Below are 22,728 nucleotides of genomic sequence, written 5' to 3'. Positions count from 1 at the left end.
ATGTTTCCATTCTTTTAGTATTCATGTTAGCAATTCTACACTGCAGATTTAACCTGTTGGAGTCTTCAAGCAATACATTTCTTTCTTTTCCTCTTCCAAAACAAGACCTTTAAAACACTGAAATACACATATGCCCCTCTCAATTTAAAAGCTGTTATTATTGGTACACATTTCTGTTCTCTAACATTGTGTTGTTTCTACCCACAACTCAAAATGACTTATATAATCAATGTTCAGATTTATTCACGTATTTACATTTTCTTTGCTTATCATTTCTTCCGACATCTCAAACCCTCCTTTGTCATCATTTTCCTTCAGCCTTCAAGTACAGGATTAAGAAGATATCCTTTAGACAGGCTGTTGATAATAAAAATCATTTTTTCAACTGTTTCTACAAATGGCTTTATTTAATCCTCACTTTTGAAAGCTAATTCTAGGGATTGTAATTCTCGACTGAAAATAATTCCTTCAGTATACTGAAGCATACTTGACAAGGGTATCTAGTCCCCCATAATGCCGGAAATGAGAATCTCTAATCGGCTGTGATGACTGGTGTACAGATGGACTAATTCACAGACTACAGTGAACACGGTTACAGATTTTCAAAACTGGCATTAGCCAAAGACAATCTACAGGGACTTCCCAGGTCCTCAACAACATGAGGATCTTGTCCTATCTCCATTTTGGTGGGAGAACACAGGAAAAGCGACAGAATCTGAGAATTTTAAGACACAGTAATCACCATTTTAGCGTACTTACCATGCTGCTTGGATTTCTTTTTCTTTTTCTTTTTCTTCTTCTGTTTTGGTTTGTAGTGATCTTTGTCTTTCTTCTCTTTTCTTTCCTTATCCTTCTCTCTTCTCTTACCTACATGACAGGAGTGACAAAGTTAGCCATCGTGACTGATCTTGAGTCGTTGCTCTGTGGTTAACCTAAAAGCAGCATTTATGTTTTAATCAGCTATTCCAGTCACCTGCCCAGTGGATGGATTCAATTAAACTGTTCCTGTCATGGGTCTGGAACTCCTGATTAGCTTATTGGGCTCTAAGAGGGGGTCTTCATTAGCAGTGTTGAGAAATCCCAACTCCTGACACCTTGAAGTTAACACAGACAGTAGTTAAAATCTTAAATGAGTAATATACTCAGTTCCCTGATGTGGCAAGAAAGAAATTCCATAATTTAAGAAAGACTTGACTGAGGAGACTCAGCATTTCCACGGAGAATTTAATGAGAAAATATATCAGATTTTAAAAAGAACGTAATGAAATTCTTTCCTTTGGAAAAATAAAAAACTAGATCAATCCGTAAGTAATTCCTTCAGTCTTCCAATACTTCCCAGTGTGTACAATGAAGGCTAGGAACACAGAGCAAAAACTGACTTAATTAAACGGATTTTTCCCCCAAAGTTTAAAATACCCTTCTTCCCATTCACGTGTACTTTAAAAAAAAAAGGAATGGATGTGAAAGCAATTTCCTAGGGTATTCTACTTAAAACTGACTCATCACATATACTCAACTACTGTTCCAAATCAGAATGATGTAGCCTACAATTTATCAAACATATTTAATCCACTCTCAGGGACCCAACTCCAGCTGGCTAATCTACAGAATATTTAAGACTATCATCCATTACTGTAAAATGTTTCATTATTATAGCACAGAAGACAGAAAAGAAAGCAGAAAACTCACTGACGTTTTTATAAGGTCAGTTAAAGAAGAAAGTCTGAGAAAAATGACTCTTTTAATTTACCATCCATGCCCTAAGTCCCAACAATATTAGCCGGTGGCTTATTTTTAAAGAGCCATCCTACAAAGATGTTCAGAAACACAAAATTCTCAGAGGAAGCCTTCGACTCCGTCAACAAAAAATACACATAATACTATGAAAACATGTGTTTAAGAAATACGTATGTGGAACTGAACAGCACTGATAAATACGAACCCGGATGGTCACTGACACCTAAAGGAGCACTAACAGGTAAAAAGTAGGGGACAGACTACGTCCTCCCGCTGCCAAGCCATCTATAGTCTTTTTGCTTAAAGATTACTTTCTGTTCATACCAAATGCTGTTGAGCTTTTTTCTTCCAATTTCACTTTTTTTTCTGTTTTCGATAGTCCTGCAGGTTTAGGGGAAAAATACGTTAAGTTTAGTCAGAAGCGGTTAAAAGGAGGGGACAATAGTTTACATTACAAGTGCTCACAGAAGTCTACTTAAGACTCTTTTCTCCTAAGGGTCTACGTTATTTTATTGCCTGAACTAGTAACAAAGAGGTGGGACTTCTCGCTCCCCAAAACTGATACACGAAGGATGATTTTTGTTTCTTCATACTACCCACGTTAAAATCTTGGCTCCACCATTTGTTAACTGCTTGGCCTTGAGCAAATCATTTAACTCGTCTGTGCTTCGGTTTCCTTCTCCGCCAGATAGGAATGACTATCTCACATTGTTATCAGTATTATGTGAGTCAAAATCCGTAAGATGTTTAGACCAGTGTTTGACTAATAATAATCAGTGTTTTTTGTTTTTTTGTTTTTTCAGTTTCTCCTCTGTGGTGGGGTAATAACTGAAGACTACATCCTTTTTAGAAAGAGCATGAACATGGGTTCAAACATTTAAAAAGACAGATGAATGCACTGAGCAATCAGTAAAGATCTCTTGTGGCATCACAGCCTTTGGCAATCCTGAGGCTGAAATGCACAAGTGGTAGGTCCGTGGAACATTTCTGCTTCTGCGACAATTATGACACGAATGCTCTTTAGGTCATCCAGAGGAAAAATTAAACTTCTTATTAAAGGATAGTGGTTTTCAACAAATCTGTTTAAAATTTTTAAACTGATATTTAACTTCTGTTGCCTAAACTAAGCTAGTACCTTTGAACTCCATCATGAACGTGTTGTTAGGTAATGATAAAAGCCAAAACAATTATTTTACAAATCATTTTTGGTCTTTCTCTAAAAGGAAAACACAGAGGCCTATTTGCACATTAAAAATACTCAACCTTAATGATTTGGGTACTATTAACTAATATTCCAAAATATCTTTTCAACCAGTACTCTCAATAATGGTATAGCTGACACACCGACATTTAACCAAGCTTCTCAACTCAATACTCAATCGTTTCCAGTGCTAATATCTTATGTGTATCTGAGGTTAATCTAAGAGAAATATTATAGTACATTTAATATACAATTTCGGTCTATTATGCTTTAATATCGCCATTTACAAAGCTGCTGATTTTTCAAGACATTCCAATACAGAATCAAAAAAAAAAAAAAAAAAAAAGCTAGCACCTTACTTCAAATATTTTATACAATTTAAAAACTTAATAGAAATACAAAAATACCACTCAAATTGAATTAAATGTTAATAAGACTCTAATAAGTTTTAAATTAAGTAAGAATACTGATAGTCTCTGTGACAAAAAAACAAAAAATCTTTCACAAGAAAAAAAATGAAAGGAACATCAGCACAAAGAGAAATACAACTGAATTTCCTTACTGTCAAGACTCCTGAACAAATGCATCACTTCCTTTAATAATTACTGTTTATTGGGGCACCTGGGTGGCTCGGTCAGTTGAGCATCCGACTTCGGCTCAGATCATGATCTCACAGTTCGTGGGTTCGAGCCCCACATCGGGCTCTGTGCTGACAGCTCAGAGCCTGGAGTCTGCTTCGGATTCTGTGTCCCCCTTTCTCTGTTCCTGCCCCTGCTTGTGTTTGCTCTTTCTCTCTCTCTCTCTCTCTCTCTCTCTCTCAAAAATGAATAAACTTAAAAAAAAAATTTACAAAAATAATTACTGTTTATTAACTACTAATTACCGCACCATAAAAAGTCTACATGTTTGATGCGTTTTGGTTGAAAATAATAAGACATTTACAAGACCGAGAGTGAGAAAGAAGCTTTCCCAGTCCTCAGTGATGGCACACGCAAGCTCGGGAGCAGCACTTGATCTTGATTATTGACTTGAAGGTCTCCCCCATCCTGGGCACTGAATCCAGGGTGATTCAAAGGAAAACTGCTTCCTGGGCTGCCTGTGCGCCTGGGGCTGTGTGTGGGAGCCCTCAGGTACTCGGGAGGACAAATGCACTGGCTGGGAGCGTCTGCTCCGGAACACTCTGGAACACGGGCCGGCAAAACACAACAGTGCTCTCCGCAGGATCAGGTCTACGTACACTTTTCACAAGTTCCAGCGGTTCCTAAACCTTTAGATTTCTCAACTGATACGATTTCAGACGTAACACTGAGGGACTGACAAAGGGATGTCAACATTTTATGTATGCATAGATATTAAAATATTCATACGTGCAATAATGATGGCTGGACTTCTAAAAACACACCTAAATAGACAAATAAAATTGATCTGTTCTAGAATTCAAGAGAAAAAACTGCTTTATGAGAAGTTCATTCCCTCATCCTTGGATTCCCCGTGTGCTGGAATTTGGGAGCCAAATAATGAGGCCTTCGATTTATTGAAGTGTGATTTTTAAGCTGAATTTTTTCAACACAACATTCTCTTCAAACAAAATATGACAGGAGAGTCTAACACAGACTACAAAAGCCGAAAATATGAGCAATGGAAACAGACAGGCCCCTTCAGGGAGGTAGGTCTCTGAACCGTGTCTGCTCGCACACAACGGAAAACCCGGCGGCGCACACTGGTTTCTCAAGCCCCTTCCAGGAGGCTGAGTATCTGTAATTCCTCTGGCTGGAAAACGAGGCTATCCCTGAGCCTCTCCATGGAAACCCCAGGCTCCATAGGGGCCGGGAACATTTGGTGTGGGAGTAGAAGCAGATTGTGGGGTCCCTGGCTGTAGTTTTGTTTTGCCCAATTCTGAAATAAATAAACAAATCAAATAACAAGGGAAGAAACTGAAAAACACTTAAAAAACCCCAAGTCTCTTACAGAGTAAATGCAAAGTCGAGGTAAGGCACTGGACTAAAACTCATCTATTTAAAGTGCCAGCACTGCACCACAGCACAGGCAAGCGGCCCACGCGTCAGAGGTTCTGTGATAATCACCGGCTCACCCTTCCGTCCACTGAGCTTCAACATCTTTGAACTCCTTAAAGAGGCTGGAGTAATTCAGTATTTGCTACACACACACTCGGTAGATAAATGAGAAAATGAGCAAACGTTTCCAGACGGCAACAAAACTAAGACTCATCCTAACCTAAAACTCGTCGGCTCCATTACATACAGCACTCTAATAGTAAAATGAGAACAAAGGCATCGGTTTTTACCAGGGTACCGCTGGTGTTTTTTGGTAACGTGGGCAGCAGTAGCACTCTTAACCCAGACTAGACAGAACGTGGGCACGCTCGCCCGTGAAAGAACGCAGAAGGATGGCCTCAAACGCCTCATCTCTACCGTGAAAGGTTTTAACCTTTCAGAACAGGTGTATGTGACAATTTGCATAATCTCATGAATCCTTTACCAGGACTGCGAAACTCAACAGTGTGTGTACCTCGGACACATGAATAATAAACATCTAAGTCTGCTCAACTATTTCCCGGCTTATGACTAACATCCTCCTCCTCTTCAACAACCCAAGAGTTTCAATCTGACAAAAACGCCCCAGGAAAAGTCTTTGACTCAAGTTCGAGTAAATAACGCTTGCTATGGAAGTAACAAAATTTCCTTTTATTAATGAAGATGGAAACCAACCAACCAAGCACACATGCATATATTTAAAAAACAACAAAACACGACAGAAACAAAAACAGCTGTCACTGTGATTCTACATGAAAGACTACAGAAGTCCAACAAGACTGCAAAACAGTGGAAAGAAGGTAGGAAACAAAACTGGTAAGAGATAAAAGCATGCCAATGACTCAGAATGTTAATGCAAGTCAGAGAGGCTCACAAAGTTTTAATAAAAAGGCGTCCAATTAGAATACGACCTGAACTTCACTACTTCCTCCAAAAATAAAAAATTACAAGAAGTTAACAGAAATAAATCAGAACCCCCATCATGCCACATTCGAATACTGTGACTGTGTTCAACCCTCTAATAAACGGCCTTTCAGTAATTAACATTAAAGCCATGCACTTCCTTGATTTAAGCAATGAAGGTTGCCAGCTGTCGGCACACCCAGAAGATCCTCACCCGTCAACGCATCTACAAATTCGTCGTCTTACAAATCTCAGCTCCTCTCTACCATTCACTTTTCCAGAATACTGTCCTACTACTTTGACTTTCTCAAAGTTATCTCTAACTCTTAAAAAGGAGAAGAATATTATGCCTTCCCCCCCCCACACACTATTATGAGAAACAAGAACCACACCCCAGTCGTAATTAGCAGTAAGTCAGTCCACAAATAAGCTAGAAATTCTAACAAAAGACGAGGCTAACACTCTGGTTAGAAGTAAAGTCATTTCAACCAAGGATTCCACTTCATGTGCCATCACTACTTTGACATTTTAGGATATGTAATCTAAAATCACTCTTCGTTATTATATAGCTGTTTACATTGGTCTACGTTTCAGTCACGTTACGATTAGAATATATATGTATATGTTTAAAGAAAATACAAATATCATCAAAGGCATATCTGAAAATAATTTCCCCAATGGATATAGATTATAACTTTAACATACTTTTCATATATTCAGTACCGCGAAAAAGTCCAGATTATTAACCAACTGTGTAAGACCTTCATCAGGAAAAATATCTCAGAGAGTCAAGGTAATTCAGGAATTTTGTGGGAAAAGGGAAAAGAAAAATTACCCTATGGATAGAAGGGGCTTGGAAAAAAGTCAAAAGGCAATGGATGGGACTTGGGAAATGACAGATGTTTCAAAACCTATAAATCTGCACGTTTGGGCACTGGAATTTTTAAACAAAATACAGAAACAAAATGACTTCAATCTTTATTGATAAAATCAAACTGCAGAAAACTGTGTATTTAATATTACATTTTTACTTTGAAAGAAGGTAAAGGCAGTAATCTAAAAGGTAAGTTACTTCAATCATTTTATTTTCATACGCGCCACCACCAGGAAAGAGCAAGCTCTATTTTCTGCTTCATCTGATGAGTTGGTAGATAAAGTGACTCCAGGGCGGGTGCTATTAAAACAATCAGCCCTCATGCTCTGGGCTGCAGATCAAGAAACAGTCTTACATTTTTCTCCAGCTCTGAACTGGCTCAATTCCGACTTCCTTCATCCCTCTATCTCCAAATTAGTAATTTACTAGAAGAACATATGAAGTTAGTATTCGCCTTTTTTAAATCATATATACTCTTTGGTTGAGGTTAAAATCTTGTAAGACTTCCAAATAAAATAATGTAACCATATCATAGGTTACAGAATCATAAAACTGTCCCCAAAATGTGTTACTGGCTGCTTTTGCACATTAGGCTCCCCAGATGACTTCGTAACAAAGGACATTTAAATTATGGAGAGTGTGCCTGCAAATAAGGGGTTATATTTAAGGTATACAGTTAAATTTAAGCCACGTGTTTCTTAAATACTAAATTCTATTCAAACCCTTAAACCTGAATACCGATCCCATTAGGTATTTTCTGGCTTCAAACCCAAGAACTTATGTCATTATAGTCAGCTCTAACAATTCCTATTTTTAATTAAAAACAAAAACAGGATATAAGAAAGAAGCAAGGAGAAGGAAGTAGATTAAAATGACAAAACAGGAAGTCAGTCCAGGGAGGCTGATGGTAAATGATTGCACAAAAGAACTTTAAAGTGAAGCCCTCTCTCCCGTAGACGTTACATAAGAGCATCTATGAAGAGGAATTACATGTTAAAGTCACGGAAGCAAACATCAGAGCGTCTATGCCCTCTAAGTGCAAGCCTACCTCCTTATAAAATGAATCTTTATTTTTATTATTATTTTTTTTTACCTGATGCTGTTGGAGCTCCTTTTCCATCAGCTATCGCTCTGGAAGAGGGATTCGTAAGCATCTGTGCGTCTTCCTTTTCTGGCCTGGGACATTCATGAGGACAAATGGGCTCTGGGGCGGGCGGTGCCGAAACTTCTGAGGCACGACTTAAGTCAAGAGGGAGACAGGGTCCCAGCTTCTGGAGTGGCAAATGTGCAACATCGGGCACTACACAAGATAAAGGATGTAACAGAATATTAACAGAGGTCGACGGGCTCGGTAAGTATCAATGTGGAGTAAAACGTTATCTGCGTCAAATCTCGCCTGACCTAAGGGCACTCAATAAATATTTGTAAACAAAGTGCTTTTAAGTCTAAAAGATGGAAAAAGGAGAAAGTAGTAACTTCTTAATATTTTAATAATCTTTATCTCTTTTATGTTTGGTTCTATATGAAATCAATATACATTACCCTCTGGTACTGAAGACTCTTGCTGATTCTGAGAACTGATGGAGAACGTGCTCGCATCAGTGGCTGGAGAGGGAGGAGAAACCTTTTCTATGGAATCATCAGGCATGGGCAAGGTGGCTAAGCGCTGAGATCTTCTTCTCCGCTCACTATGCTTGAAAGGTCTAGGGGGGTTCACAGGCTGTGGAGAACCTAGAAAAAGATCTTCAATGTTCACGAAGCAGATACATGCCAGGATCATCTTATAATATTTAAGGAGATAAATGGGAAAAATGATTCAAATTCTGCCCTCTGATGGTGTTAGGTATCCACAAGGAACGGCACGTTCCAAAAGTAATCAAAGGCAAAAACTGTGCCCTCATTCACAAAAAGCTAATCAAAACTTCTAAGGTCTAAGGCCTACTAGAACCAAAAGAAAATAACATGGAACATGGATTTCAGGTAGTTTCCCAAGTGACAGTCTACAGTTAATTCTCTAATTGTAGATCATTGTGTTAGTTGCCATTCTTCCTTTGGGAAAATAGTCTGTATAGCTGAGATTTTTTAAAAAATTAAATATATATATATATATAGATAGATAGATCTCTTTAGCTATATTACAAATCTAGAAATTCTAAGGGACAAAAAGGCAGGGGGCATAGGTGACAAAAATCTGACATGCATTGTAGAGTCAGTGCTTTACTTGCCAAAATAAAACTAACGTACATTAAGTTTATCCCACCCTCGTTCCCACAAATGGATTTTTATAAACATTTTGGGCCTGATTCATTAAAAAAAATTGAACACAAACAACTTTAAGTACTTATTATAGGCAAATAATGAGGACTTTAAGATATAACACTGTTCATTCTTGCCCTCATTTTTTTTTCTTTTTAAGTAACTAATTTGGTGGGTCAATTAAGCATCTTCTAGCTAGGTAACACAAAAGTTTGGAGATCTGTGGGGTTTTTTTTTAACCTTTAGTTTTCTTCTTTCTACGGGGCATGTAAACATGTTGAAGAATTTAGAACAGACAGGATTACACAGGCCAATATACTCATGTTAACTGAGAAGGAGGAAATAAGAGTGGTTGATGCTTTGGGTACTTAAAAATCATATTACAAAAATCAAAATAAAAAAAAAGACATGGTGATAATCGAAAAAAGAATGAAAGAATAAAATTCAATTGCTGTAACACTGTGGCTATAATACCAAAATATAAAACCATTTCAAAATAAAATACTTATCAATGTCACGTGACATTGTGGTGACTACTAACAACATTATGTTATTTCGTGGTAAATGCCAAAATGAAATGAAGCTTACGAGGAAACGACTGAGTTTTTCTGTTCCCATTCTCCCTACCCATTTATTAAAAAGAACAAAACCAAAACAAAACAAAAAAAAAATACCAACGCCTGCTCAAAAATTCAAAAATACAGTTTGGTAGAAAATATGGCAACTGAATTGGGAGAAAGAGACTATATTTGGCTGATGAAAGTCTCCTCGATGCCAACATTTTTAATTGTTGTAGAAAACATGATATGGAAGAGTTCCTAAGAACATGTGTCTTCACTTACGAATCAGGATACCAGTTCCCTTGTGTGAACTGCCGAAGGGAAGTATCTCTTATCCAGCGACTTCCCAGGTCACAGCTTTTCAAACCATCTCTAACTGAGAATACGGAACTAACCGGAGAAGCAGAGGGTCCATACAAATCTCCGTTTATATATCCAGACCCACGTTGGAAGGCTATTTTTAAAAAGACTAAGTTAACTCTTGAAAGATCAGTGGTACTGAAACAGCAAAATCTTTAAAAATAAGATGAAGGAAGCGTTCTTCTCCCTTCCTCAGTAAGAATACACGGAAGTCTGAACTCCAAATCCCAGAACAAGAATGAATAAAACCTATCGCGGGGGGCTACAGACAACTGGGAACAAGAACTAAATCTACCCATGAGAACAGTCTTAGGAGTTGAGGAAAAACATCCAGTGTGAGTCTCTTCCTAGCTCCTTGTTTTGGTTTGGTTTTTTTGTAATGAATCAGGCCTCTCATTGTGCTCGGATTACTATTAATCGAGGAGAGTCAAACTACAGAATTTGCGCCATGAAATGTACAGTCTCTGTACAGTCAATCAGTCAGAAATGTATATGGTTTTTGCCCCTGAAAATAGTTTTAAGCCTTCCCTGTCAGATCCACTTAAGTCTGAATTTTTAAAAAGCAACTTCATAAAAATACAATATAACTACAATCAAACTGTTTTTAATGTATCTTATAGGATAAGTAACTATTTTTTAAAAATCTGTGCTCACTAGTTTTATTTATCACTGAAGAAGAAAGCTGAGATACAAGCGTCAAATCCTCGACTTGTATTAATTCTGGGGAAAGTGGTGATTTAGGGGGTTTTATACACCCAGAAGAATCTCCAGATTCATGTTTGCATTTCTTGCTGCGAGCCTTCCCTGAAGACAAAGTTGAGGATAACAGTGCAGGTTTCTGAGTGTTGGCAGAACTGCTAATGTCAGCTTCATTTTTTTTCTGACTTTGAGGTTTAGGTGAAATCGCCTGAATAAATAATAAAAAATTGATATTTTTATTTTGGTTTCTTCATTTTTGTTCTTGTATTCTATTTTGATTGTTAAGCAACTTTAGTATCCAAAAACATTGTTAAGCAACATGTAACATTTCTATTACAAATGAAAAACCAAAAAGAACCCCACAAATTATTAACTAAAAGTTGAATAGGCTATCTTTAAAGGGATGCTGTCGGCTTTTGGTCTACATTTGGTTTTTTTAAAAAACTGTATTATTCATCATATTTTCGGAATATAAAATGATAGCTTGACGGACAAATATTTTCACGGTATTAGACTGAAATACACCTCTTTTGAAACTTAATTACCAACTACGTTGATAACAGGTAAATAAACAGCATTTCCACTGTTCAGATGCGTTTAATTGAATACATTTAAGCTTCTGACTTTTAGATGTTTTGTTAAAAAACAATTTCCTTTATCAAGTTGACTGCAGAAGTCTAAGTAGACAGCTTCCCTTTAAAGAAAGATCTCAACAGGAAAACAATGACCAAATTAACGAAACATTATCTTTAACTCATTTTAGTGCTGAAAGCTAGAGTTTCATAAGCATAGTGCGTCATGAAATCAAAGCCACCAGCAGTACAGAGTTAAAAGACTAAAAAACAATACAAAACAAGCAACAACAACAACAACAAAAAAAACCAAGGAGTAAAACCAAGTGTAAGTTAAAAACATTGGATTTAAAAACAAAATACGTCGCATTCTTAGATGAGAATTTTTACCTTCCTCCTGCCAACTGATACTTTTAAAAAAAAATTAGAACTTTGTCAGTTCTTTCATAAAGGATATCTTGGTTCATTTGGCAGTATAATTTCCTCCCTATTATATAGAAATTTATGTGAATGTGTCCAAAGACAACAGAGAATAGCCACATTGGATGGATTTACAATCTATGGTGTTGGAATGCCTGGGCTGTATCTCTTTCTGATACACGGACCTGAGAACAAAATAGGAGATACCCTTTTAAAAAATAATCTATGCTAAGATAGGCCTCTCTACAGAATTAAATTGCTAACGCTAGGAACAGCATGCTTGTCCCCAGGAAACCTTTTTACTTCCTTATCTTTTATGAGGGATGACCATCAGGTCAGCAGTCTGTGGTTCTCTGGAACATGAAAGAGCATCGTCTGGGGACCAAACAGCTTTCTGCTCCCGCTAACGGACAAGGCGCTCCAAGTCTGATGCACAGTTGGTGCCAAGTAGATAGAGCACCTCGCGATGCTCTGCAGGTGGCATGCTGGACGCGCCACAGAAAGGGCTGGTGGCAAGTATCCCCTTCAATCGGTTGTCATCATCTCTAGTCTTGAACTTACTCATCATGCGTGTGTACAAGTGCAGATTAATCGTTTGAAAAAGTACTCCATAAATGGAAAGGAGTCCTAAACTTATCATAAAAGGTGTTGCCAGAAAAGTAATTAGAGCCATTACTTGTAAATAAACAATTTTATTGTTCATCTTCACATATGTGAGAGACATCACTACAGCATCCATTACTCTCAAGTTACAAAGTTATGAAACAAGATTGAAAACTGAAATTAGTATCTTGATAAGGTGCTTAACTTCTAAACAAGGACAAATTAACATTTTTAAAAACTTACTGAATTATGCATCTAATGCAGGTTTTATCCAAAAGTAAATATAACATGACAATTCCCTAATACAATTAAATAATCTATAATTAATATCTGAGAATTGGGGTTCAAGACCACAGTTTGATTTTTTTTTTAAGTGTCAATAAAGAAAATCCATTAGCACAGTAAGTTCTGGCTATAGGCCTGTTATAAATCTATGTCATGAGTGACATTCATGATTTTACTCATTAAGACAACAGAGGTTAGTGACAATCGATGCCTCTCCTTTAAGTCTATCGTTCATACCAGCACTTGTAATTAAGAGTTTTATAACTCGGCTTTTTAACTTTGAAGCAGGGCAAACAGCATAAAAATTGTTGGGTTACAAAACATTTTCACAATGATATCAATCTGAATGACAAAAAATGAGGGAACAGCATCATGTTCCTTAAAAATCTAAAATAATTTACAAAGTTTTCAGTAATGACTGTTGGTCTCTTTGTTACAAAACTGGCAAGGACTCTCAAAATGCCTTAATGATGCAAACAAACAGCCGAGTTACTCAATTTGTCTTTCTTTTTTTTATAAACTCAATTTCCGAATGCTGTTTTCTGTACTTCTCTCTGAAATGAGCCCTGCCCTCGCCACTAATTTCCACATAGAAGAAGTAATCTTCACAATCACATTCACCGCAGCAGGATTGTGCATCATGAAAGATTGACATTGTAATGAATTTTCCAGAAACATTTTATTACCAAGTCCCTGATTTATTGCAATCTGAGAATACCATAAACAGTGGTGAAAATACAAAATATTGTTATATATGGGACGTTGAATATAGTAATACACAGTAAAAAAAAAAAATCACTTAAAATTTGGTTGATATACTGACAATAACGGCAGAGACTTAACCGCTTGATGATCACAGAAAATCAGAAGGTATGATTCGCTGACATATTAATCAATTTAAAAGACCATTGATTTCATACAACATTAATGGAGGCACCAAAACAATGCACTGTTATCAAATCAGGCCTAAAATAACCCTGAAAAACTCAATACAATATCAATTAAATTTGGACTATTTTTTAAAACGCATAGAGAGAAGAGCAGAAGATACTCATTTTAAAGTCTTCTTTATTAGGCTACTAATAAAGAAAATTAAATTAATACAAAAAGGATATATTAAAACTACATTAAGGCTCAGATTTTAAAACAGGAGAACCAAGGAAATCCAGTTATGGCTATTACTGTGTTCTTATAGTCTTACAGTGCCCAAGAAGTTAAGCCCTTAGAGAATGTAAAAGCATGCACAGTTCATTATGTACAGGTACTGTGGGAATCTGAAGGTAGCCAAGGCAAAATCTAGCAACTGCAACCTTCACTTTTAAATTCCTCTATTAGGTGGTTTAAAGACAGACCCTTAATAGTTTTTTAAAATTCTTTTTTTTGTAGTTATTAAAATATACATCCTAGCAAAAATGTATGGCTCATTGATCAATTCATAAAACACATAGTCAGTCTAACAACACCAATTGTTACAATATAAAAGAAACTTCTTACAAAAGAAGCTTTATTAGATGTCAAAAACCCTGTTTTAACTCACAAATGAAAAGTATTTGTGTAAGGGTCTTTTTGTAAGCTAGTTAAAGGTGATCCAGCTGGAAGCTTATACCCTGGGATGCCTGTCTCCAGGCCTTCAAATGTTGGAGATAAAGGCTTTAATGCCAGTCTACCGAAAACAAACACTAGCAAAGTCTGTAGTTTATCTGCGTACCTTGGAGAAGGCAGAGTTAAAAATATATCATCAATTAATTAGCTTCCTATTCCCATATCCAATCAAAAGGGCAATTTCAATTACGTGGATACTATAGCTCCGTGATCATTCCAGTTGGGAACCTTGAAAAAAATCAAATGCTACCATTTCATACCTGCTCCAGCATTGGAGCCGTTTCATTGAAGTCTTCCTTTTTTTCAGCACCATCCACCCCAACAGCTTTGGATGCCAACAAACCTTGAGAAAAATTGTACAGAAATTGCTTATTAGAAAAAATACTGGCTTCTGATATAATCAACTTCCCCCAAATGTTAGCAGTTGAAATCCCCCATCCTTTTTAATATAGAGGATTTAATATAAAGTTTACTTGTCAAAAACATGAACACCATTTATAATGACTCAAGGGACTGAATCAGAACTTGAGTTCTTTACACAATCAGTTCTCTGTAAAAAAAAAAAAAAATTACTCCTAAAGATATCCTTAAAAAAAACATACGCATACACATTTTAATTCTACGACTTAATGTCTAGAAACCGAAGATTGGTTAGATTAACTAATACTCATAATATGGGCTTTGTCTATACAACTGAAATAGAGTTAACATCAAGATCTGAGAAATCCTTCCAAACATCTAGAAGACTTTGTTGTTGTTATATTATTAGCTAAACAACGACTCTCAATTTTTATTTCCACATGGATCCTTTGACCAAAGCTTTATGGGTTCATCCCTATACCCTGCTGTACCTTATCTTCTTGCAAAAGTGCCAAAAACACTGATGGATCTGTTTTATGTTAATGGGGGAAAAAGTGCAGGTCCTTCCTACATTCAACTTAATATTATAGAGCCTCATTCTATAAACTATGAAATAATTTAGGAATTCCAATTTTCTCCAATGTGTATCAGTAATTCTCAATTTTCAAGGACAGAATATTTTACCTAGAGTATATAAATCAACTTTATAAGACAATAAAACTCTGTCTTAATTTCTAAATTAAAGGCAGTTAGGGGCGCCTGGGTGGCTCAGACAGTTAAGCATCCGACTTTGGCTCAGATCAGGATCTTGCATTCGTGGGTTCGAGCCCCGCATCGGGCTCTGTGCTGACAGCTCGGAGCCTGGAGCCTGCTTCAAATTCTGTCTCCTTCTCTCTCTGCCCCTCCCCCACTTGTGCTGTCTCTATCAAAAATAAATAAATGTAAAAAAAAATTTTTTTAAATAAATAAATAAATAAAGGCATTTACTTGGTCAAGATTCTTTGCTAAGCACCTGACAAGCACTGTCAATATAGCCAAGTTTATAACGCTTGCATAATACAAGCATGTCTTTGCTTATGACCACTGGGCACATAAAAGGGCCCCAAAAATCATTTCTACCATTACAAAGTTGGCTACACAAGGGGCACCTGGCTGGCTCAGTCAGTTGAGTGTCCGACTTCAGCTCACGTCATGATCTCACGGTCTGTCAGTTCGAGCCCTGCGTTGGGCTCTTGTGCTGACAGCTCAGAGCCTGGAGCCTGCTTCAGATTCTGTGTCTCTCTCTCTGCCCTCCCCTGCTCATGCTCTGCCTCTCTCAATCTCAAAAATGAATAAATGTTAAAAAAAAAATTTTTTAAACAAAGTTGGCTACACAAAACCTCTGCTTCAAAGGAAGCCTGTTTAACAATCAGCAACGTAACAGTTAACTTACTTCAGCAATTATACCACCTAGACTCCTGAAGCGGTCCATACAGCATAGTTAATAGGAGGGGAAAAAAGTGCCCCCAGATGCCACATAACATTGAGCTATCCACGTGGCAACATCTCTTGGCTTTTTCAGGTAACTATCTTGAAGATGCTAAGTAATCTAAGTAGGAATTCAAATATTAAAGACGTATCCTTAAAGCAGTACTACAGACAAGTGTTAAATTAGGCCAAAAGCACCTTTCCTTTTCTAGAAAGTTGAATATCGAGCACCCAGAATTGTAATTTAAAATAGAAAAGGGGCTTTCCATTTCTATTGTTTTACACAATGATTTTGATTTTTGACAGATCAGTGACTGATATTAAAAATGTATTTGGTCCAGTCTGAGGTAACAATCTATATAGTTTGATCACACGATATTAAATGTAGATTTAAACGGGGGTGGGGGGAAAGCCAGTATAGAAATAATTTTATCAAAATCTTACAAACCATAGATTCAGTCCTGATTATATTTAATATCACATCTGAACATAGTTTTAGATGACTGAGACAGATGTAGCATGGTGTATTTCCTTAACATTTAAAACCATGTTCATTAGGTTTTCCTTCTCTAGCTAATATTTTTGAGAATCAATACTACTGAAATAAAAAGAAAAATAATTAGGGAACCAAGTTCTTTTGCAGGGAAATGAGTAGAGTTTCCACTTCTAATGTTTACTCAAACAGGACAAATATTTGGCTATTCAATCTATTAAATGTATCTTATATTTTGTTTCCTTTCATAGAGGTGGTAGAAATATTTTTTAAATCTCATCAATACATGGAAGAGATTTCAAATTACAAAAATAAGGTACTACAAGTTTTAAAAGAAACTAATTGAGACATATTTGCAAATTTAAATTAGATTATAGACCCAATTAATTAAAAGCAATTCCCACCTAATGGTTTGTGATGGAAAAATAAAGCTTTGTAATGTTCTTATAAAAAGTAATGGCGCATTTAATAAAAACTACTCAAAATTAGATTAGAAAATTGCAATACTTGGAATTCAGTGAATTCAAATGCCTCAAATATGATCGAGAAAAAGCTTTTCACACTTTGTATACATGCTATCTTACAAAAGAGGTACCAGATACAAACAAGAGGACAAAAATAAAAGTCTCTGAAAGGTCTCTGATTACTGCTGCCTTAAGAGGCTGTCCAAAATCTGTTTTCCTGGCCTGTGAATATTCTGGGTAAAAATGCAATATCCTTAGAAAATGAGAAGAATTAAGTGAAAGGAAAGAGATACAAATGAAGTTAGTTTTACTTCTTTGAAAATGCTTATTAATTATATATCACTAAACAGGTCCATCTCCAGAAGAACATATCTGTAACGATCTTAACAGAATGCATTATTCAGTTTCAAGATGTTACGCAAATATCAGATACAAGTAGAATACCAAATAGTCCTAAGTCCCACCCACAAAGTTGCAATTTCTCAATACTGTACTTCAGCTGCAATATCACAGTTGTCTGCCTCTGCTAATAGGAATGCACAGAACAGAGGCCAGAGAACCCTGGGATGGCAAATGGCAGGAAGGACAAAGTAAGTCGTTAAATCTGTGCTCTCCTTTTCAACCAGGGATTCCAACACAGGGAATTCAGACAGAGGATTCAAACACAACATTCTTGCTGTGGGAAAAAGAGTCGAATATTCTTGACATTATTATCAGTAACATGCACGGGCCCGTTCCAACCTCTGGGTTTTTTCAAATTATTTTTAAAGTTCCTTAAGCTGCACAAACTTTCAGCTGGCTGAAATTCTAGGAACTCCTACCAGTTGTAGAATCAGACCATGTGCCAATTGCTGATGTCTCTTCTTTCGCTCCCTTGTCAATCTGTATTTTAAAATCTACTCAAATTTGCTTGCAGTCAGTCTGCTTGCAACTTTGTCCCAAAGCATGGGCTCTTGACTCGCTCCGTAAAATCGTCAATTCTAAATCAGTATGCATAAAGTATATTAACTATCAATAAGGTGTATCACGTAATGAAAAACAAGTCTCTGGAAGGACATCTATACACTGTGCCACTACCGTTTCAGTATGTACTTATTTGGAAACTTCAAAAAAAGCCATCCTGTACCATCCCCTAAACAGAATTCACGTTTAGAATCTCTATAGCGTGTGACCATCGGGAAGTGAACAGAAAGAGTGAAGACGGGAATTAAATTTATCCAGTGGCTGATCTGCTTATTTCCAGCTAGAAAGATTTCAAAAATAAAAATGTGGAGTGGGGGGAAACACATCAGAGCAGCTAAGATGCTGCCATGATCACAGCCCTATTCCTCTCAGTAGCAAAGGGGCAGACAGATACGTGTTAAGTGAGCTTCATAACACACCAAAACTCCATAACAAAATCACTATCTTGTATTGTTCCCATCTCTTTGTATGGTCTGCAAATGAAATGTACTACACAGACGCAAGCCTGAGTTTCAACCGTTGAAAATAGTCTTATAAGATCTATTGTCTTTTTGCAGGATATAATTGCAACATGAAAAGAGAAACAGATGAACTATTAAAAGGATTACCATACATTCAAATTTTCAAAGTAAGTAAAGGAAAAAAACCATAATGGCTTCACATCCGTGAAATCTTACTCTTTTCTACTGCTGCCAAACTATCACTTGTTCTTTCGAGATTCCCAAGGGGAAGTAAGGACAAAGTCCCTCCACCTTGTGTTACTAAGCAACCAATATTAGAACTTCCTTGAGACACAAGGTAAAATGATTTTTTCCCCGCTCTTGTCTTTTCAAGGCCACATGTAAATAACACATTGTTGTGGACTGAGCTATTTTCTTCTTTTATTTCTTTAAATGCCGGGCTTGAACTTCTCAGTAAGGCACATGTAAGAATATACTGCCCGAAACTAAAAGCAGGTTATCCAGACTGCAGGAAAACCCTCGAGGCTGGTAAGCTGGCAGGCACACCGAGTGAGTCAGCGTCAGCGTCAGGGTCAGGGTCATGTCCATCTCCCTCGGGCTTGGCCCCTGGTCTTGGCCCCTGCGGGAGCGTGGCTCTAGTCTTGGTAGCACCGGAGCCGGAAGCGCTTTCCTCTTCTTCCCCCTGCGCACGCAGCCCTAGTTTCCATTCTGCTAGGGCCAAACTGAAGTCTCAAGCTGCCATCGGAACAACAATCACCGGATGACATCCTGGCTTTCTCCGAAGCTAACGGTTTCTAAGGAAAGGGTGCAATGGGTGAATTGATTTGAAATATTTCCTGTCCTGGGGCCAAAATATCCTTTATCAGCAAAAGGCACAAAAATAATAACAAATGGAAAGACTAAATATTCTCACCTGTTGAAACCAATCATAATCACTTAAGAAGAACACTGCGATAAAACAGTGGTTCTAAAGAACCCTCAGCTGCAGTCACTTTTCAATGGGATTCTATTCTTCAGGAAATGGTCAGAATGTTTAATTGACATGTATTCTTCGATCTGACAGTGAAACCAAGCTTCTTCAAATTATTTAAAAGAATGCCAACAAAGGTTTATACAGCTTTATTAGGCCAAAGACACTAAAAACCATTTTGTCCTTAAAATAAGAACATACGATTGAATAATTAAAAGTATCTTAACTCTCCTTTTAACATATACTCAGAAAAATTAAACATGTTTACAATTTCTTTGAAAGACTAGAATCGCTAGGCTGAACAGGCCCTGCAAGTGATGGGGCCCTGGTATGACTGACCCTGCTTCCAACGCTTTTCCCATGACCACTAACTACGCCAAGACGGCCAGAGTTCTCGGCGTCCTAACACCCTACACTTCCTAGATTAAGGCAGGCATCGAGAAACAACATGAGATTCTAGGAACCAACCTGAAGATTAAAAGTGTAAGAAACTTCTAGAAGTACTTTTACTTTGGGAATACAGATTCAGGACCTGAATTCAGGGGAGCATCAATCTTTCCAGCCATACTTGCTGCCATCTTTAATGAGCCCAGACAAGAGTAAGAAGGTTTGTGTAGTAACATTTAGAACCTCAGAGACTGTGACCCCACCAGGCTGACAATAGCAGATGATCTGAGCCTTAATAGAAACTACTCCTGCCACCAAGGTGATTTAAAAACTATGGAATTTTATCTCATTTGATCCTATCCACCCTCACAACATCCCTGTGAGGTAGGCAGAAAATAGGTGACAGTTTTCACATTTCACAATAGAAAAAGCTGACAGCGTTGAAGGATGTTGACTCTGAAGAACCATAAAGTACCTGTCTTCCTCATTAAGCAGTTTGTTACACTAAAACAAAAGATACATTTTGCTTTATTAAAAACAAACTACCCTAAAATCAACCCCTCCATTCCCCCCAAACCAAAAGAATCATTGTAGTTTACCAGTAATCTTGTTAAGTCGAGCTCTCTTTGCCTGAAATGAGTTGCCTTGGTTATTTTTCCTCTTGTTTGATAATGTGCTCTCTGGCTGTGGAAAGACCATCTTTGGAACGTTCTCTACATGAAGTCCTACTTTTAATAGAATACATATATGAGAGTTTATCTAGAATCCAAAGTTAAAACACATGATATTTTTTTAAAATAGCAAAATAGTAAAAATGCTTTGCACTTATGTTTTGTTTTTTTTTTAACCCAGTGCTTGACATAGAACTTCAAACAACACAAATTCCTCCAGACTGAAAAACTAGAAATAAAAAACTACCAAGTAGTTATTCTTTAGGAAAGAAAAGCAGGAAGAAAAGGACTTACTGCTTTTCCCATATTACATACCAAAACACATGCAGAAGCATTTAAAAAGTTAAAGAAAAAAAAAACACACAAAACAAACAAAAACTCCAAAGCCTACTAACAAGAACTTAAAAGTCAAGATCTGAACCCATTTCTATTCAAGAATACTGAGGGCACCTATTATCCAGTACCCATGTTAGACCAGTTATCTCTGGCTCCGTTACACGCTACAAAAGTTAACCATTTATGCTGGGGTGGGGGGGGGGAGCCCAATCATTTAACCACACCCCCAAATCACAGGTAGCCAGGGGTTCTGGCTTACTCACTATGAGAGTTCACCCTGCCATAAGAATGAACGTAAGAACATATTTTGTACCAAATGTTTCACTAGATGTGGGCAGATCTTCCTTCTTCTCAACTTCCGATGAAGCTATAGAAGTTGAAGTCTCTTCCTTCTTTGAAGGTACTTTAAACCATTTCCTCTCATCTTTGTCTTTATTGCTGTTAGCGCTGGTGCGAGGTTTGTTCCCTGTTTTATTCTTGGCTGCAGCTGCAGCAGCTGCTTTGACTAAAGCTATCCAATCCTCCAAAGGAAAAACACAAAACATGTAAAGTATTAAAAAATTAATCAAAATATAATTACACTAATAAAAACACGTATCACATTTTCAAAGCTACTCTCGCACAAATATAAAAATTGAATTAATTACATTTACAAGATAAATCATCAACATGGTAATTATCAAATTTAATGATCTAATGGCTTAGTGGGATTATATAACCCCTCATGAAACAGGTAAATATTCAATAACAAATATTCCTTCGCTATTATTTTCAGAGGAATAAAATCTAAAATAAAAGGGAAACCCTTTAACAAATATGGAACATTACATGACATTCTGTCTCAGTACTTTAGATTTAAATGGTAAACTGTGTTTCTTTTCTGAATACAACAAATTGTAGAAGAAATGAGAGAAAAATGCTTATGTTGCAATTCTGCAAAGGTTAAAAGAAATGCACTCCCAGTGAACAGATTACTATTCTTGGAAGAAGAAGTATGGACAATTTCACAGAATTCAAGATATGATTTAATTAATTTTTAAAGCTTTGACAGCCTGGACACCAACGTATCACAACAGCTTAATATTACTAGTTAAAGAAAAAAAGAGTCGCGTGATTTGACCAAGGTGTCTTACATACATACATACGGTCAGGCTCCAGACTAATTTCCCTCACTCTATGACTTCCTGGATTTGTGCTGATTACCACTCTTCTGCGATGCAAGTATTTATTCTTCCTGTGTTTATATTTAAAGTTAACTGCTACATAATTCTTCTAAACTAAAAATGCTTATTGTAAAAAATACAGAGGGGCTCCTGGGTGGTTCAGTCTTAAGCATCCGACTCTTGATTTCAGCTCAGGTCATGATCTCAGGGTCAAGAGATCAAGCCCCACATCAGGCTCTGCACTGGGCGTGGAGCCCGCTTGAGATTCTCTCCCCCCAATTCTGCCCCTCCCCCGTGCTCACTCCCTGTCTCTCCTAAAAAAAAAAAAAAAAAAAAAAGGAACTATGTAAGAAACGTGGTGCTAACATTTAAATTTTCACAACCGAGAAAATTTTCTTACAACAAGTATTTGTAGTATTTCTACAAAGTATTTCTATTAATCTTCCTCTAAGGCCACTAAGCTTCAAAGAGACCAGCTCAAATTCAACCAAAATGGGTAATACACTAAATTTTTAGTCCAAGTAACTAAAAACTACTTCTCAACATCAAATACATTTACTTCACAAGTTATATTAACAAACTTCAATCATTAGGCAATAGAGGCTGATGGTTGCTCAGTCTTGAAAATACATAGTGAAGACAATAAGCCACTAAAAATAAACAACCAACAAAGAGAACCTGTGTTTCTTTCTCTCCCCCATGATTGAAATGAACTAAAAATATCGTATGATTGCACCAAACTATTCATTCACCAAAGTTCTGTTCAACACCTTGCTACATGTGCCAGGAAGCACGCTAAGCAGTCATGAGACATCAATTTATAAAAGATGCTGCCTGAAAGGACTTAAAATGCATGAGCCCCGGAGT

General features: G+C 37.0%; 1 protein-coding gene across 4 annotated transcripts in view; it reads right to left on the bottom strand.

Moving 5' to 3' along the window:
- The window catches only part of PHF20L1 (PHD finger protein 20 like 1), an 86,457-nt gene that overhangs the window by 35,675 nt on the left and 28,054 nt on the right, over nt 1-22,728 (bottom strand). For 3 of the 4 annotated variants that reach the window (XM_047074203.1, XM_047074202.1, XM_047074204.1), the window contains 8 exons: nt 21,012-21,219; nt 20,291-20,416; nt 14,387-14,469; nt 10,600-10,852; nt 8,312-8,500; nt 7,863-8,069; nt 2,062-2,118; nt 760-867 (listed from right to left, as the gene is read on the bottom strand). In XM_047074203.1, the coding sequence (XP_046930159.1) occupies nt 760-867; nt 2,062-2,118; nt 7,863-8,069; nt 8,312-8,500; nt 10,600-10,852; nt 14,387-14,469; nt 20,291-20,416; nt 21,012-21,219 (1,231 nt within the window). Of the gene's footprint in view, nt 1-759; nt 868-2,061; nt 2,119-7,862; nt 8,070-8,311; nt 8,501-10,599; nt 10,853-14,380; nt 14,470-20,290; nt 20,417-21,011; nt 21,220-22,728 lie in introns of those variants that run through there. The other variant, XM_047074205.1, reaches the window with a different exon arrangement.

The sequence above is a fragment of the Lynx rufus genome, unplaced genomic scaffold (genome assembly GCF_022079265.1).
Source record: "Lynx rufus isolate CCGP_SWC_20201006 ecotype Redwood Valley unplaced genomic scaffold, mLynRuf1.p SCAF_12, whole genome shotgun sequence".
In the NCBI taxonomy this organism is placed as follows: Eukaryota; Metazoa; Chordata; class Mammalia; order Carnivora; family Felidae; genus Lynx; species Lynx rufus.
The sequence above is the reverse complement of the archived record's forward strand: the minus strand, read 5'-3'. Positions and strand labels throughout refer to the sequence as shown.